The 16,448-nt window shown below is 44.1% G+C and overlaps 1 protein-coding gene across 1 annotated transcript in view; it reads left to right on the plus strand.

The window, feature by feature from the left end:
- The window catches only part of DAPK3 (death associated protein kinase 3), a 28,635-nt gene extending 17,067 nt beyond the window's left edge, over positions 1 to 11,568 (plus strand). Inside the window, exons 4-9 of the mRNA XM_087952068.1 lie at positions 1,967 to 2,096; positions 2,871 to 2,919; positions 4,987 to 5,013; positions 6,753 to 6,905; positions 8,174 to 8,219; positions 9,474 to 11,568. Coding sequence (XP_087808194.1) covers positions 1,967 to 2,096; positions 2,871 to 2,919; positions 4,987 to 5,013; positions 6,753 to 6,905; positions 8,174 to 8,219; positions 9,474 to 10,016 — 948 coding nt within the window. The 3' untranslated portion in view covers positions 10,017 to 11,568. The remainder of the gene's footprint in view (positions 1 to 1,966; positions 2,097 to 2,870; positions 2,920 to 4,986; positions 5,014 to 6,752; positions 6,906 to 8,173; positions 8,220 to 9,473) is intronic.
- Positions 11,569 to 16,448: the final 4,880 nt, after the last annotated feature.

Consider the following 16,448-nt stretch of genomic DNA (forward strand, 5'->3'; position numbering starts at 1 on the left):
AGCTTCTAAAGGAGACACAGCGCTTACTTTTGCTTCCCCAAGCATTCCCTCCTTTTGTCAGGATTCCGGCAGTTGCCTCCCCATTTAAATCAGGAGTCTCGAGCCAAACTTCCAAAACTTCAAAAGGATTTATTGGGAGTTAACATGTCCGGCACTGCCTGGGGGTAGCCAACTCTGAGACACACCATTCATTATCACCCTTGACCCTGGTTTCCCCCCCCCCCCACCCCTGGATGTATCATAATTCATATTCTCCAATGGGACACATCCATAGCTCAGAGTCATCGTGCTCTCCAGTTAGAATGTTGCGCGGCAGAAACTTCCGTCACCTAGTGGCTATCTTTGAAAACATTTATGGAATGCAGTTTCGGTTTGCAAACTGCTGCACTGCTCCCCCCTCCTCATTCTGTTGGCAGCTCTAAAAAGACCATAGAAATGTTTTATGAGTTGACACCTTTCCCCACAGCTCATGGCAGTTTGTCACCGCTTAGCAATGAAGCACCAAGAAGCATAAGGTGGCAGCTGACCGGATGGTAGTCAAGGATGATTTTTACAAGCTGTTTTCTCTTCCTTCAACCTCCAGCGGAGGCAGTGGGTGGGTCATCCCTCACTGAGTTTAAACATGCTTGGGATAAATACATGTCCCTTATCCGATGACATAATTAAAAAAATAAAAATAAAATACAGGTATTCTTCTAGTTACGACCACAACTGAGCCCCAAATTTAGGTTGCTAAGTGAAACGTTCCTTAAGGGAGTTTGCCCCAATTTTACGACTTGCGAGAGTTGTTAAGTGAATCGTTGCATTTGTTAGGTGAGTCACACCGTTGTTAAGTGAATCTGGCTTCCCCATGGGCTTTGCTTGTTAGGAGGTCGCAAAAAAAGGGATCACCTCACCCCAGGACATGGCCACCGTCGTAAATACGAGTCAGTTTCCAAGCGTCTGTATTTTGCTCACGTGGGGAGGCTTGCAAAGGTTATAACTTTGAAAACCGGTCAAAAGTCACATTTTTTTTCAGTGCCGTTGTAAGTTTGAACGGACACTAAATGAACTGTTGTAAGTCGAGGATTACCTCAAAAAAAATTAAAACCCCTCAAAGGGCAGACTAGATCACTAGGTCTTTTTCCACCTTTCAGTTTTAATATCTTTCTATCTGCTAGTCTGTGGGATTCTTGCTTGATGGTTTCCTTGCAGACGTTTCATGACCCAACTAGGTAACATCATCAATGTTAGAAGGGAATGGGGTTTGTGGAGATGAGGAGGAGGAGGAGTAGGAGGAAGAGAAGAAGGAAGAAAAGGATTGTGGGGTCACTAGTGGTCTCTGAGCTTGGTACTTTTCTTGCAGACGTTTTGTGACCCAACTAGGTAACATCATCAATGTTAGAAGGGAATGGGGTTTGTGGAGAGGAGGAGGAAGAGAAGGAGTAGGAGGAAGAGAAGAAGGAAGAAAAGGATTGTGGGGTCACTAGTGGTCTCTGAGCTTGGTACTTTTCTTGCAGACGTTTTGTGACCCAACTGGGTAACATCATCAGTGTTAGAAGAGAGTGGGTTTTGTGGAGAGGAGGAGGAGGAAGAGAAGGAGAAGGAGGAAGAAAAGAAGGAAGAAAAGCATTGTGGGGTCCCTGGTACTCTCTGATCTTGGTAGTTTTCTTGCAGACGTTTCGTGACCCACTAGGTAACATCATCAGTACTAGAAGAAGGTAGGGTTTGCTTTCTGTTTATACAGTATGCAAGTGGCTTGCCCTGTCACTCACTGCCTTTGTCAGAATTGGGGAATACCAATTCAGACAAACAATCAACCACTAAATGACAGCCTGATCAAGGAACCGCCACATTTCCCGCCAACATCGCTGCGTTTTGCCCTGGAATTCTGAAGAATTTGAACATCTTGATTGAAAGTCACATCTTCCGTTGCTGGATGGACTCAACGCGTTTCTCTCTTTTTTTTTCTTTCCTGCCCTTTCAGCCTGAGAACATCATGCTCCTCGACAAAAACGTCCCCAGTCCCCGAATCAAACTGATTGATTTTGGCATTGCTCACAAGATTGAGACGGGAAATGAATTTAAAAACATCTTTGGCACTCCAGAATTTGTAGGTAGGTGCAGAGGAAGGGAAGGTTGCCAAACGGGAGGGCTGGGATGGAAATGATGACATCTGGAAGGTTGATGGAGCCATTTTTACAAGTGGAAGAAAATGATTAATAAAGTCTTCCTTCCTTCCTTCCTTCCTTCCTTCCTTCCTTCCTTCCTTCCTTCCTTCCTTCCTTCTCTTTCTTTCTTTCTTTCTTTCTTTCTTTCTTTCTTTCTTTCTTTCTTTCTTTCTTTCTTTCTTTCTTTCTTCTTTCTTCTTTTCTCATCCATCTCTACCTTCCTACCTTCCTACTTCATTTATTCTCATCCATCCGTTCCTTCTCATCGATCTATCCATCCCTCCCTCCCTCCCTTCTTTCTTTCCTTCCCTCCCTCCTTTCTTTTCTTTCTCTTTATTTCTTCTTTCTCGTCCATGTCTTCCTTCCTTCCTCATTCATTCTCATCCATCTATCCCTTCCTTTCTTCTCATTCATCTATCCCACCTTCCCTTCCCTCATTTATTCTCATTCATCCCTTCCTTCCTTCTCAACCATCTCTCCCTCCCTTCCTTCTTTCTTTTCTTTCTTTCTCTTTCATTCTTTCTTCTTTCTCATCCGTCTCTTCCTTCCTCATTCATTTTCATCCATCTATCCCTTCCTCCTTTCCTTCCTTTCTTCTCATTTATCTATCCCTTCTTCCCTCCCTCCCTCCCTCCCTCCCTCCCTCCGTCCTTCATTCATTCATTCACATCCAACCTTTCCTTCCTTCTCATCTATGTATCCCTCCCTCCCTTTCCACAGCTCCAGAAATAGTGAATTATGAACCTTTGGGCCTTGAGGCTGATATGTGGTGAGTGAAATAATTCTTCTATTTCTTATCTTGCCCATAAGGAAAGTAATATATAGGCCCCAGGTCTGACAGCCACTGCACCGTTTCCACTGGTAGCCAAAGGCGTGTTTTCTGAACTCCATCTAGTGTTGGGTGCGTGTTGGGAATTGACTAGTTCGCCATTGGCCAAATTCAACAATCCTCGCTTGGTTTCTTGGATGCTTAGCTTTGGTTTCAGCTTCTGTGAAAAGAAGTCCGTTTCTGGGTTTGTGAAGGTTGAGTGATGGATTATAACTTCAGTTGTAAAAGCCCAGAATCACTCTTGAGAGTGAGGTGGACAGTAGGTGAATTAGACATATATAGATTGATAGATCAATCGATAGATAGAGATCATAGAGAGATACAGATGATAGACAGATAGACAACAGAGGGATAGATATGATAGGTAAGTAGAGATAATAGAGAGAGAGATGAATGGGATAGATGATATAGAGATGAGATGATAGAGATTGAGATGATAGAGATAATGATACAGAGATAGAGATGATAGATGAGAGAGAGATTAGATGATAGAGATGATAAATAGATATAGAGATCATAGAGACAGAATTATGAGAGATGATAGAGATAAAGATAGAGATGATAGATAATGAGAGAGATGAGAGAGCGATTAGATAGATGAGAGATATATGATAGAGATGAGAGATGAGCGAGATAGAGATGATAAAGATGATAGAGACATTTATGAAAGATGAGAGGTATGATAGAGATAGAGATGATAAAGATAGAGATGATAGAGATAATGAGAGAGATGAGAGAGATTAGATAGATGATAGAGATGATAAATAGAGATATGATAGAGATGAGAGATGAGAGAGAGATGATAAAGATGATAGAGTTATGAAACATGAGAAAGATAATTGAGATAGAGATGATAAATATAGAGATGATAGAGATAATGATAGAGAGATAGAGATGATAGATGATAGGTATTGAATGATAATGAGATGATAGTTGATAAATAGAGACAGAATTATGAGAGATGAGAGATGATAGAAATGATAAAGATAGAGATGATAGAGATAATGAGAGAGATTAGATAGATGATAGAGATGATATAGATGAGAGATGAAAGAGACAGTTATGAAAGATGAGAAAGATGATAGAGATAGAGATGATAGAGATAATGATAGAGATGAGAGAGAGATTAGATGATAGAAATGATAAATAGAGATATGATAGAGATGAGAGAGATAGATGATAAAGATGATAGAGAGTCATGAAAGATGAGAAAGATAATAGATAGAGATGAGAGAGATGAGAGAGAGATTAGATGATAGAGATGATAGATAGAGATGATAGAGATGAGAGATAGAGAGATAGATGATAAAGATGATAGAGAGTCATGAAAGATGAAAGATAATAGAGATAGAGATGATAGAGATAATGATAGAGATGAGAGAGAGATTAGATGATAGAGATGATAAATAGAGATATGATAGAGATGAGAGATAGATGATAAAGATGATAGAGAGTCATGAAAGATGAGAAAGATATAGAGATGATAGAGATAATGATAGAGATGAGAGAGAATTAGATGATAGAGATGATAAATAGAGATATGATAGAGATGAGAGATGAGAAAGATAGATGATAAAGATGATAGAGAGTCATGAAAGATGAGAAAGATAATAGAGATAGAGATGATAGAGATAATGATAGAGATGATATAGATGATGAGATAGAGATGAGATGATGATGATAGAGAGTCATAAAGATGAGAAAGATAATAGAGATAGAGATGATATATTGAATGATAATGAGATGATAGTTGATAAATAGAGACAGAATTATGAGAAATGAGAAAGATGATGGAAATGATAAAGATAGAGATGATAGATAGATGATAAACAGAGACAGACAGAGATATGGTAGAGATGAGAGAGAGGTAGAGATGATAGAGATAGATAGAAATGAGAGAGATGGGGGAGAGAGCTTGATTGTTGCTCCAATGTAAAGCAGAGACTTTGAAGCAGTTTCTATTCTTCAGTATAATAAAAGTTTCCTTCTTTCTTTTTTCTCCCCTAGGAGCATTGGAGTCATCACTTACATCCTGTGAGTATTTTGAACTAAATGACTTGTTGGCCAGTGTTGGGGCAGTGGGGTTGGGTGGGGAGCTTCCTTTACTTGTTCAAGATTCTTCCCCCCCCCAAAAAAGCTGCTGGGGATCCAAAGGTGTTCCTAAAGCTTTGGTCCTAGAGATGGAAAGTTTCTCCTTTGGGTTCTTCAGATTGAAAGGCCCTCCAGGTGTTTTACGGGAATTCTGGGAATCGAAGGCCACCCATCTTCAATTTGCCAGCATTGAGACATCTTAGACTAGACCAGACTCACTTTCATCGCCATAATTTTGCATTCTAGAGTAGCCTGATTAAAACCCTTCACATATTGGAAGAATCCACCCCTTGTTTGATGCTTCTTGGCTCCTGATCTCTGTTGAGATTCTGGCCTTGGGGGGTTGGCTTGTTCAAAGGGGTCTATCACAATTCACAGCCAACTCAGCCAATGAATGAAATAAGTTATAATATGAATTGGAATTGGATAAGTTTAAGACTTAATACTAATAAGATTAATGTGATATGAAATTGAACAAACAAAATGAATAGGTGAATATGGTCATGTTTGTATTGTATTGAAACCTGGAACCATACTGCTTGCCAAATGATATTTTTTTTATATTTTAAACAAAAATTGAGGAGGAAATTGAATAATGAAATTATTAGGTACGTCTAACTGATATGGTGGTTGGCATTTGAGAGAGTATTGAAATGTTGAAAATAAGCAAGGAAGGATTTAGACTTAATATGAATGTGGGTATTAAGAGATTATTAAGCTTGCTTATACTAAAATGTATGATATATTGATGCCACACAATTAATGTATTGTTGTGTACGTGTAGATTGAAATAAAAAACTTTTATTAAGAAAAAAACAATTCACGGCCAACTCACCACGGCCAACTTGCTGTGGGACAAGAGTTACACTAATATCAAATAAATGGTGGATTAGAATCATTAAAGAAAGGGTGCCAAAGGAGGGACAGAATGAAATGTGAATGGCAAAAATGATTATTATTTATTTATTATGGATAGTTAATTAGAATTGTTAAATTGTCCGACAGCGAGGGGTCCATGGCGAATTGGCCATGGTGAATTGGCTGCGGCAAGTTGGCCATGGTGTGTTGGTAAGTTGGTTATGGTGAGTTGGTCACGGTGGGTTGGCTATGGTGAGTTGGCCATAGCGGGTTGGTCATGGCGAGTTGGACATGGCGAGTTGGACATGGCGAGTTGGTCATGGTGCATTGGCCTTGGTGGGTTGGCCATGGCGAGTTGATCATGGCGAGTTGATCATGGGTTGGTCATGGTGGGTTGGTCATGGTGAGTTGGTCATGGTGCGTTGGCCTTGGTGGATTGGCCATAGCGAGTTGGTCATGGTGAGTTGGTCATGGTGCGTTGGCCTTGGTAGATTGGCCATGGCGAGTTGGTCATGGTGGGTTGGCCATGGTGAGTTGGTCATGGTGCATTGGCCTGGGTGGATTGGCTATGGCGAGTTGGTCATGGCAAGTTGGCCATAGTGTGTTGACCATGGCGAGTTGGCATTGGTGAGTTGTCCAATGTTGGCATTGGTGAGTTGTCCCATGGCGAGTTAGCTGTTGCGAGTTGGTCATCGTGGGTTGGCCATGGCGAGTTGGCTGTGTGAGTTGGCTGTAGCCCAAAGTGGCTTGGGTAGGGGGCTTCTTATTGCCAAGTCGCAAGAGCCTCTGTGTTTAAGAGTGACGTGGGACCCTTCCTCTTTCAGCCTGAGCGGCGCCTCCCCCTTCTTGGGGGAAACGAAGCAGGAGACCCTGACCAACATTTCGGCTGTGAATTATGACTTTGACGAGGAATACTTCAGCAACACCAGCGAACTGGCCAAGGATTTCATTCGGAGACTGCTTGTCAAGGACCCCAAGTAAGAGGCGAGGATGGTGGGGGACGATCGGGTGAGGAGGGGTGGGAGACTTTTAATTTGATGGAGACCTTCTTGGAATCCAGCAGAAGAATCAATATCAAAAAATACTGGTAGTTCTCGATTTACAGCCATTTGTTTTGCACCTGTTTGGAGTTATTAAAGGAACTTACGACAGGTCCTCACACTTATGACCGTCTCAGTGTCCCCCCCACAGTCAGGTGATAAATTTTCAGGTGCTTGGCAACTGGCAGGTATTCACGAGGGTTGCAACCTTCTGGGGTCACGGAATTGCCATTTACGACTTTCCCAAATAAGCAAAGACATTGCAGGCAGCCTGATTTGCTTAAGGACTACATGGTTCGCTTAATGACCATGGCAGAAAGTTTATAAAATCAGCTGAGGTCACATGAGGACTCCCTGAATGACTGCATCACTTAGCGTCAGGATTTCTGATCCCGATTGTGGTCGCAAGGCAAGAACTACCTGTAAATACGAATGTTACCAATAAAGGAGATTATTTGTAGCTCTGGGTTTAAAGGAGGAGTTCTTGGTGCTCTCTGGGCTTGGTGGTTTTCTGGCAGATGTTTCAGAGCCCAACTAGGGAACATTATCAGTGCTAGAAGGAAGTAGAGTTTGTGGAGAGAGGAGGAGAAGGAGGAGGATTGTGGGGTTCTTGGTGCTCTGAGCTTGCTTGTTTTCATTGCTCAAACTAGGTAGCATCATAAGTGCTAGAAGGGACGGGGTTTCATGGGGAGGAAGAGGAGGAGGAGGTGGAAGAGGAGGAGGAGCTAGAAGAGGAGGAGGAGGAGGAGGAGGAGGAGGTCTAACTGTAACTATCCAGGACTAATTGTATCTACCCAGTCTTGGAAAGACTGCAGTGTAAAGTTGATGGACAAATCTGGACCTAAAATTCGTGCAACGGTACTACAAAACCCCATGTTTCAAGTATTACAAAGTCCATCCTGTGTGGCCCACAATGGTCTTATATTCTCTCTCTCGAAAAGCTGAGTATATAAGTTGGGAGCAGAATAAGGAAGCCACACCCGAAGTTTGGCCTGGGTTGTCTCCCTTCTCCTCCTGAATTGGTGATTGTGCGCAGGCAATATTCCCAAAACAGTCCTGAGGGATGATGGTCAGTGATCCAGAAGGACGCTGAAGTTTGGCTAGGATCTCTGCAACCGGCAAGAATGGAATCTCACTCTCCTTTTTTCCCCTGTATATTTTGCATCGATCCTAGAATTGACTGTTGCTCCTTGTAATGATTGCAGGAAACGGATGACAATTGAGCAAAGTTTGGAACATCCATGGATCAAGGTAAACACTGTTCAAAAAATTCTTGACATTTAAGTTCATTTGCCCCCCACCTTACGAATCTATGATTCTGTGACCTCCTAGGTCCCTTCCAGCCCTATGAGTCTATGGTCTCCCAGGTCCCTTCTGGCCATAGGAATCTATGACCTCCCAGCTCCCTTCCAGCTCTTTGATCTCCCAGGCCCCTTCCAACTCTATGGGTCTATGTTTTTCACACTTACGACCGTTGCAGCATCCCCAGGGTCATGTGATCAGAATTCAGATGCTTGGCCATTGACTCATATTTATGATGACTGATCCCCTTTTGCGACCTTTTGACCAGCAGAGTCAACGGGGGAAAAAAGATTCACTTAACAACCGTGTGACTCGCTTCACAACGGCAGTGATTCACTTCCCCACTGTGGCCAGAAAGGTTGTAAAATGGGGCCAAGTTCGCTTAAGAAATAACCTTGCTTAGCAAAGGAATGTGTGCTGACCCAGGGCGTGGCACAAAAGCAACAAAGTCATAAAAGTAGGTAAAATCCCTTTAATTCCTCCAACTTGGCCCCCAATGTCCAGTTATCCTCGGCTGGAGAAAAAAAACTCTCCCAAGAACAGTTTTTAAAGGGAAGCTATTCTGTCCAAACCCACAGTACATATAAATTATAAATAAAAACAAACATAAACCACGCTTCAGCAATTAACGAGACGGGGCAGGATAAGGAATTGCAGACTTCAAATGATAATGAAACACCCAGGTAGGAGGACGCCAGAACCCAGATAAGACTTGACAAACAAAGATAATGCACGCTTTGCTTCCAGCAAGGTGCTGTGTGCAAATGCCCTTTTTAAATACTGTTTCCCCAGCTGCAGCTAATGAAGGGAATCAGGGCCCTTTCCTCCCCCATAAACCATGCAACTCACGTTGCTCCCTTCTCCATTCCTCCCTGCGTGCCCTAGGATAAAGAGGGGTGGGTGGGCCTGGGTCTTCCTCTGAAGACCCAGCCGGACTGTGCCCTTCCCCAGTTTCCTCCACCGCCACCGGAGCCATACTCCCACTTCCTGTCAGCTGTTCAACCTCCCCCTCGGAATCAGACTCCAACAGGGGCATGACAGAACGGAAGGGAAATTTAGGGCACAAGTGGGGTTGTAGATTGAGGACTACCTATAATGGAGCTTCTCAGAAAACGGTTGGTGAGATCATGAGGGTGGTGGGGGAGGAGAGGGATGAACAAGTCCACCAATCCTGAGATCTCCCCCCCCTTTTTTTAAAATCAGGTGATCAAAAGGAGGAACGTCCGCAACGAAGACAACGGCAAGAAGCCAGAGCGACGGCGCCTGAAGACCACACGGCTGAAGGAGTACACCATCAAGTCTCACTCCAGTATGCCGCCCAATAACACCTACATCAACTTCGAACGCTTCTCCAAGGTCATGGAAGAGGTGGCAGTGGCCGAGGAGAGTCTGCGGGAGCTGCAGCAGAGTAAGAAGTCCTTCCGGGAGGACATCGAGGCCCTACGGTCCATCTATGAGGAGAAGGAGTTGTGGTACAAGGAGGAGAACCAGGCCATCAGTCAGGACCTCCGTCAAATCCAGCAGGAGATGCAGAAGACGGAGACCCTCAAGCGGCAAGCTCAGGAAGAAGCTAAGAGTACCTCGTTGGCGGCCAACCGGCTGAAACGGCACCTCCGGAAGCTGGAGAACCGCTACGAGGCCCTTGCCAAGCAGATGGCCTCTGAGATGAAGTTTGTCCAAGAGCTGGTCCGTTCGGTGGAGCTGGAGAAGCTACAGGTCGGAGAAGACGACTGTGGAATTCGCTAATGGCACCTTCTGATCAAGTGGGAGAAGGTCATCTCTTCTGGGTCAAGTCAACCCATCTTAGATTCTCTTACCCATCCTTCCAGGGGCCAGGAAACCCACCGGCTCCTTCTCCCCCGTTGAATCATTTCCAAAATTCCACGTTCCATCATGCAACGCTTCTGCTAGTAACCCCGCATGGAGGGAAAAAATTGTGCATGCGGACAACTTTCACGTTCCTTCATCTGGAGGTGGGATGGGACGCGTGTGAAATGCAGACCCCAGCAGGAGTCAGCAAGAGGGTCTCTCGGCCACCAGGGATGCCCCCTTTTCCCCACTGGCTGACGCTTTCTTGAGAACCTCAAACTTTGGAGATAATCTGGAAACCGTTCTCCCTGCAAGAGTTTTCCTGCTACAGAGGGTCAGGGAGAAGATCTATTCTCATGGATGTTGAGTTTCTGCAAACGTGATCCTCAACCCCAGAGGGGTATGGCTTTCTAACTCAACTCCTCTAGGACAGCCCATATTTTGTCGAGAATTAACCAGGATTCCTGGGGTCTAGAAGTCAAGTTGGGTAGGGCGAGGCGGGGCGGGCAGTTCCAGAAAAATCTTTAAAAGTTTCCCAATTTTGCAAGGGTTTCAGGAGGGAGGGCGTCTCTCTTGAATTGTGGCTTCACCCATTAAGCTGGGTTGCAGGGGCAGAATTGCCAAGAACCTTTAAAACAAACCCACATTTATTTAAAACCAGGTTTTAAGATTTTACTTTTCACCGGGAGGGTGGGGTGGGGTGGAGTCTATCTTCTTCTGCCCTGTTCTTTTGGACTTCCGACGGGTCGCAAGACGCCGTTTCCTTAAGTTTGTGTATTTTAATTTCCGTGTTGGGGAACAGCAGTTTTTTTTTTTCGGTGGTCCGCGAGTAAACTTTTTGCCAAAAAAAAGAAAGAAAGAAAAAGGCAGAACACCCACCTCACGACGGTTCCTTGAGTGAACTTGGCATCATCTCGGTTTACCATTTGGGTGGGGCTTCAATCTAATATCAGGCTTTACTGGGAGCCACTGGTCTTACTGGGAATAGTGGTCGAGACAGTCCTGGGGGGGTTGGAGGTGTGGGGAGAGATCCCCCTCCAACCAACTTACATTTTTATTTAATGTATTTATCAAACTGGTATCACCTCGCAGTGCTTTGCTCCTTCCTCCTGGCTCCTTCTGTTCCTTTGAACTATCCTGCTTTGGAGCCGTTGGTGGGATTCTACCAGTACCAGTTTGGTGATCCCGCACTTTGCGTGCGCGCACAGCTTTCCATACACCAGCTGAGGCTCTGCCACGCCAATCAGCTGCGAGGATAAAAAAGATAAAGGCGCATGTGCTTTTCTCCTCTTAGGTGATCATCGCCGAACTGGTAGCATTTGTTTTGCTACCGGTTCCGGTAGCCTTTCACCAATGCTTTGGAGGGCTTTCCTTGGGATCCAAAATATTTAGAAAGTCTCACCCTCTCTTTCAAACCAGGGACTGTCTCTTGAGTGGGAATGGCTTATCGCTCCTTCGACCAATGAATAAATAACGCCGAATTTCTTTTTTTGGAAACGTTGGCTTGTCTTTTAAAAGCCGGCTTAAGGCTTCGGTCAGCCAGGCTGGCTGCGCTTCTGATGCCACATCTAAACCTTCTTTTCTTCGCGCAGATTTATTTTCTCTTTTTTCCGAAGCTGGTCACCTATGCTGAGGGAGCATCTATTTTGTAGCCTTCTTTTTAGCAGTTAAGAATTCCTGGCTTCCAAGGCAGGCAGAGTGGAAGATGTGTGCTACATAAGCACTTTTAACTTCTGGGTTTTATTTTATTTATATTTTTGAAAAACCAGCCCGTAGAGAACCGTTGTGTGATGACCCGGGGCAAGGCACAGAGTCAATGAGTCCAGGAAGCAAAGGAACAAGGCAATTAATCCAGGAAGCAAGAATTAAAGCGAGAAGTGCAGGAAACGCCAAACGTCGGCAACGGCACACAACACTCCACGAATTCAGCATTTGTTCCCGACAAGTGCCCCTCCCCACAGCGTCTCCTTAAGGCTCAGTCCCCAGGTGTGCCTTGTGAAAAGGGGGAGGCACTCTCCTCCCGAGTCATCGGGTCAGCCTGCGCTGTTCCCGCCTTCGCTCCACTCTCCGTGCTCAGGGATCGGGAGGGTGGTGGTCCTTATTCATTGCCTGAGCAATTTCACTCCTAATGTTCACTGCTTGCCCTCTCCCGGTTGTCCTACCCCTGTCCCTCCCTGCCTACAAGCCAGTCCAATCCTGAAAGGCCCTGGCATGACTCGGCCTGCTCCTCCCTCCCTCGATCTCTGGGTTGCAGCTCCGGCTCATCTTCCTCCACAGCAACTTTGGACCAATCACCAGGAGATGGGGAGATCTAGTCCCACCTTAGGTGTAAAAGCCAGTTGGGTGACGTGTCAGTCACCAGGAGACAGTGAATTCTAATCCCATTTTAAGTATCAAAGCCAGTGAAGTGACTTTGGGCCAATCACTAGATGTGGAGTTATACTCCCACCTTAGCCATGAGAGCCACCTGAGTGACTTTTCAGGCCAATCACCAGGAAATGGGGAGTTCTAGTCCCACCTTAGGCATGAAAGCCATTTGAATGACCTTGGGCCAATCCATTCCTCTCTGCCCAACCCACATCACAGGGTTGTTGTGGGGAAAAGAAAAGAAGGAAAGTGTGCCAGATATGCCCACCGCCTTGAGTTATTCGTAAAAATACTGTAATAAAAGACGGGTTACAAATGAAACAAATGGAGATGCCGCTCGAGTATATATCTATTAGGTGCAAATATAAAAAACCTGTGTGCATTTTATGAGTTGCATTGATCACACATAACTCTAGGATGGAAGGATGGAGCCAAAGAAGGGGAGACTGCTTGCTTTTTTAACAGAGCAGCTAAGTGCCACGAGTGCACCCCGCATGCGTGTCTGCGCGCATACACAGGCCCACAAACATGCTATCTGGTTACACTACTATTGACAATCTTCGTCCTTGCAAATCCTGTCTTATAGCTATGCTAGAATTTGCAGCTGGGCTCCGAATTCCTGCTCTGTTTTGGTGGGCCTTTGTTAAATTGCTTGGAAAAGGACCAGGTGCAGATGGAAAAAGAGGGCCTCAGGAGGTTAAAGAAGGCGAGTCCGTATTGTGAGGAGGGAGTTTAGCTTTTATTACCAGGTTTCTCCAAAAATAAGACCTGGTCTTATATTAATTTTTGCTTCAAAAGACGCATTAGGTCTTATTTTCCAGTTAGATCTCATTTTTGGGGAGAAATATGGTACTAAAATGCATCCATCTGGCTGACGATCTTAATGGGCTTATTTTTGGGGTAGGGCTTACAGCAATAGCAATAGTACTTTAGACTTATATACCACTTTATGGTGCTTTCCAGCCTTCTCTAAGCAGTTTACAGAGTCAGCCTCTTGTCCCCAACAATTTTAGATCCTCATTTTACCCACCTCAGAAGGACGGAAGGCTGAGTCAACCTTAAGCCTGGTGGGATTTGAACAGCCAAATTGCAGGCAACTGGCTGCAGCAGAACTAGCTTGCAGTACTGCACTGTAACTACTGCACTGCCGAGGCTCTATAATTATATAGTATATATATTATAATTATATTAGGAACATTCTGAAAAATGCTAGGGCTTATTTTCCAGTTGGGTTTTATTTTGGGGGGAAAGCAGTATTTGCGGCCAATCCTTTCTGGGCAGAAAACCTTGTAAAAGCCCAAGAATTTCAGTAGAGAATCAACCTTTTTTGGGATCTCCCATCCCTGTTAAACAAAAAACAAAAAACAGGGAAGGCTTCAAGCAGAAACTTTTCCGTTGGAAATCTGCTTGGCCCATCAGCCACTTCTCAGGCAAATAGACTTATTTGGCTGTGGAATTGTGACTGCAGACAACACGGAGTTGTAGGGGGGGAATAAATACTGTAGAAAATAGGCACAAGATGCAGAAGGCTCTTGGCAGGCCCTATCCCACAAACTACAATTCAGTGATGATAAAAAGCAAGGTTTTGCACTTAGGCAAGAAAAACCAAAGAGCAGTCACTGTGAGAGGGATCTTAGGAGTCCCCAGTGGACAATCATTTTAAGTATGAGCCAGCAGCATGTGGGGGCAAGCAAAAAAGCCAACACAATCCTAAGTTGCATTAGCAGAAGGGATAGTATCAAGACCATAAGAAGGGATACTACTGCCCTACCCTGTCCTAGTGAAGTCACACTTCGGATACTACATTCAGTTATGGTCACAATATAAACAAGATGTTGAGATTCTGGAAAGTGCAGAGAAGAGCAACAAAGAGGATTAGGGGATTGGAGGCTAAAACATGAACGGTTGCAGGAACCGGGTACGTCTAGTCCAGTGGTGGCTAACTTTTTTTGGCTCCCGTGCCGATAATTAATTGCGTGCCCTCCTGTGCCAGCACCCAGAAGGCAATGTGTGCTGCCCCCACCCCCTGTGCATGCTCACGTGACCCCCCCTCATGCGCCACAAGTCTGTGCATGCGCACATGATTCCCTCATGCGCCGCGTGTCTGCACATGTGTGCGCGATTCCCCCTCGTGCGCTGCACATCATTGTGCATGCACATGCAATTCCACCCCATGGACTGTGCATCAGCGCATGCATGCGAGATTCCCCCTCCTCCCCTGCGCACCTCTGCATGCATGTGCGTCTCGCGCGCAGCTCCTTCCACCCCCTGTGCATGCACGCCAGATACCCGGCAATCAGCTGTTGGGCAACGGTGCACACGCATGTGCAGTGGGGCTCTTCCAGTCGACCTCTCACGTGCCAGGAGAAATGGCTCTGCATGCCACTTCTGGCACACGTGGCATAGGTTTGCCAACACGGGTCTAGTCTTAATGAAAAGAAGGACCAGGGGTGACATGACAGCAGTGTTCCAATGTTTGAGGGGCTGCCACAGAGAGGAAAGGGCCAACTTATTTTCCCAAGCACCAGAAAGCAGGACAAGAAGCAACAGATGGAAAATAACCAAGGAGAGAAACAACCTGGAATTCAGAAATTTCCTGACAGAAAGAACAATAAACCAGTGGAACAGCTCACCTTCAGAAGTTGTGGGTGCTCAGGGGGAAGAATTTTGGATATGGGATCGATTTAGAGAAATGGCAAAAATTGTGGTCTCAAAATTATAAAATGACAATGTCAACAGCATATAAAGAAAATTTGTATAAGATGTTTTACAGGTGGCATTCCCCCCCCGACAAGAATAGCAAGAATGTTCAAGAATAAATCCGAAAAATGTTGGAAATGTCATCGGACACCTGGCTCATATTACCATATGTGGTGGACTTGTGTGGATGCTAAAAAATACTGGATTAAAATCCACACGTGGTTGGAAAAAATGACAAAAAAAACATACAGACTTGAAACCAGAGATATTTTTTTTGGGAATGTTACCTGAAATATATAGTAAAGACTTGAAATAAGACTTGAGTAAATGTATTAACAGCGGCTAGGATTGTATTTGCTAAAAACTGGAAAAATGAGAAAATACCATCACAGGAGGAAATCATTAAGAAAATATTGGAATGTGCTGAAATGATTAGATTGACATTTGAAATTAGAGAGCAAGAGGATAAACAATTTTATAAAATTTGGGATCTATTCTATCAATGGTTAGACAATAAAATACAGTAATGAAATACGTAGACTTTTAGAAAATAATAAATATATAAAGATGTATTCTTTTCTTATTATATCTACAAAATGATTTTAGGATAGATTTGGGATGATAATATGAACTGTTATAAAATAAACTAAGTAAATTATGACTATCCTGTAAAACACGAATGAATAAAAGTATAGTCAAATGATTGATTAATAATGATACTAAGGTATTTAATTTTTGATTGACAATATGAGATCATATGCAATGTAATTGTAATTGAAGACTATGAAATGGAAGCACAAAACAATTTGTAAACCAACCGGCACACTGTATGTACCCCTATGGAAGATAGCTTGATGTTTTTATGTTTTGTTTGTTTATGTTTGTTTTTAAAAACCAATAAAATGTATTTTTTTTAAAAAGTTGTGGGTGCTCCAACACTGGAAAATTTTAAGAAGAGACTGGACAGCCACCTGTCTGAAATGGGATAGGGTCTCCTGCTTAAGAAGGGGGCTGGACTAGAAGACCTCCAACTCTGTTATTTTTCACAATGTCCATGCCAATGCTGGCTCATATTTAACTGATTGTTCACTAAGACTCCAAGATCCCTCTCACAGCTACTGCTATTAAGCCTGGTGAAACAGGTGTGGAAGGAGCCCTTTACACCAAGGGTCAGGGTGTCTATGGGTATCAAAAAAGAGTCAAGATGGCGGCTACAAGCACCTGATCGAAGCCCCGCCCCTTTTGAAATGCAAATGAGTGTTGCTTGCAATAGCCATTAGATATTTATGGAGTTATTTTTGC

This window comes from Notechis scutatus, chromosome 1 (assembly GCF_049901735.1).
Source record: "Notechis scutatus isolate UNSWTSFEM ecotype Mainland chromosome 1, rNotScu1.2, whole genome shotgun sequence".
Taxonomy (NCBI): domain Eukaryota; kingdom Metazoa; phylum Chordata; class Lepidosauria; order Squamata; family Elapidae; genus Notechis; species Notechis scutatus.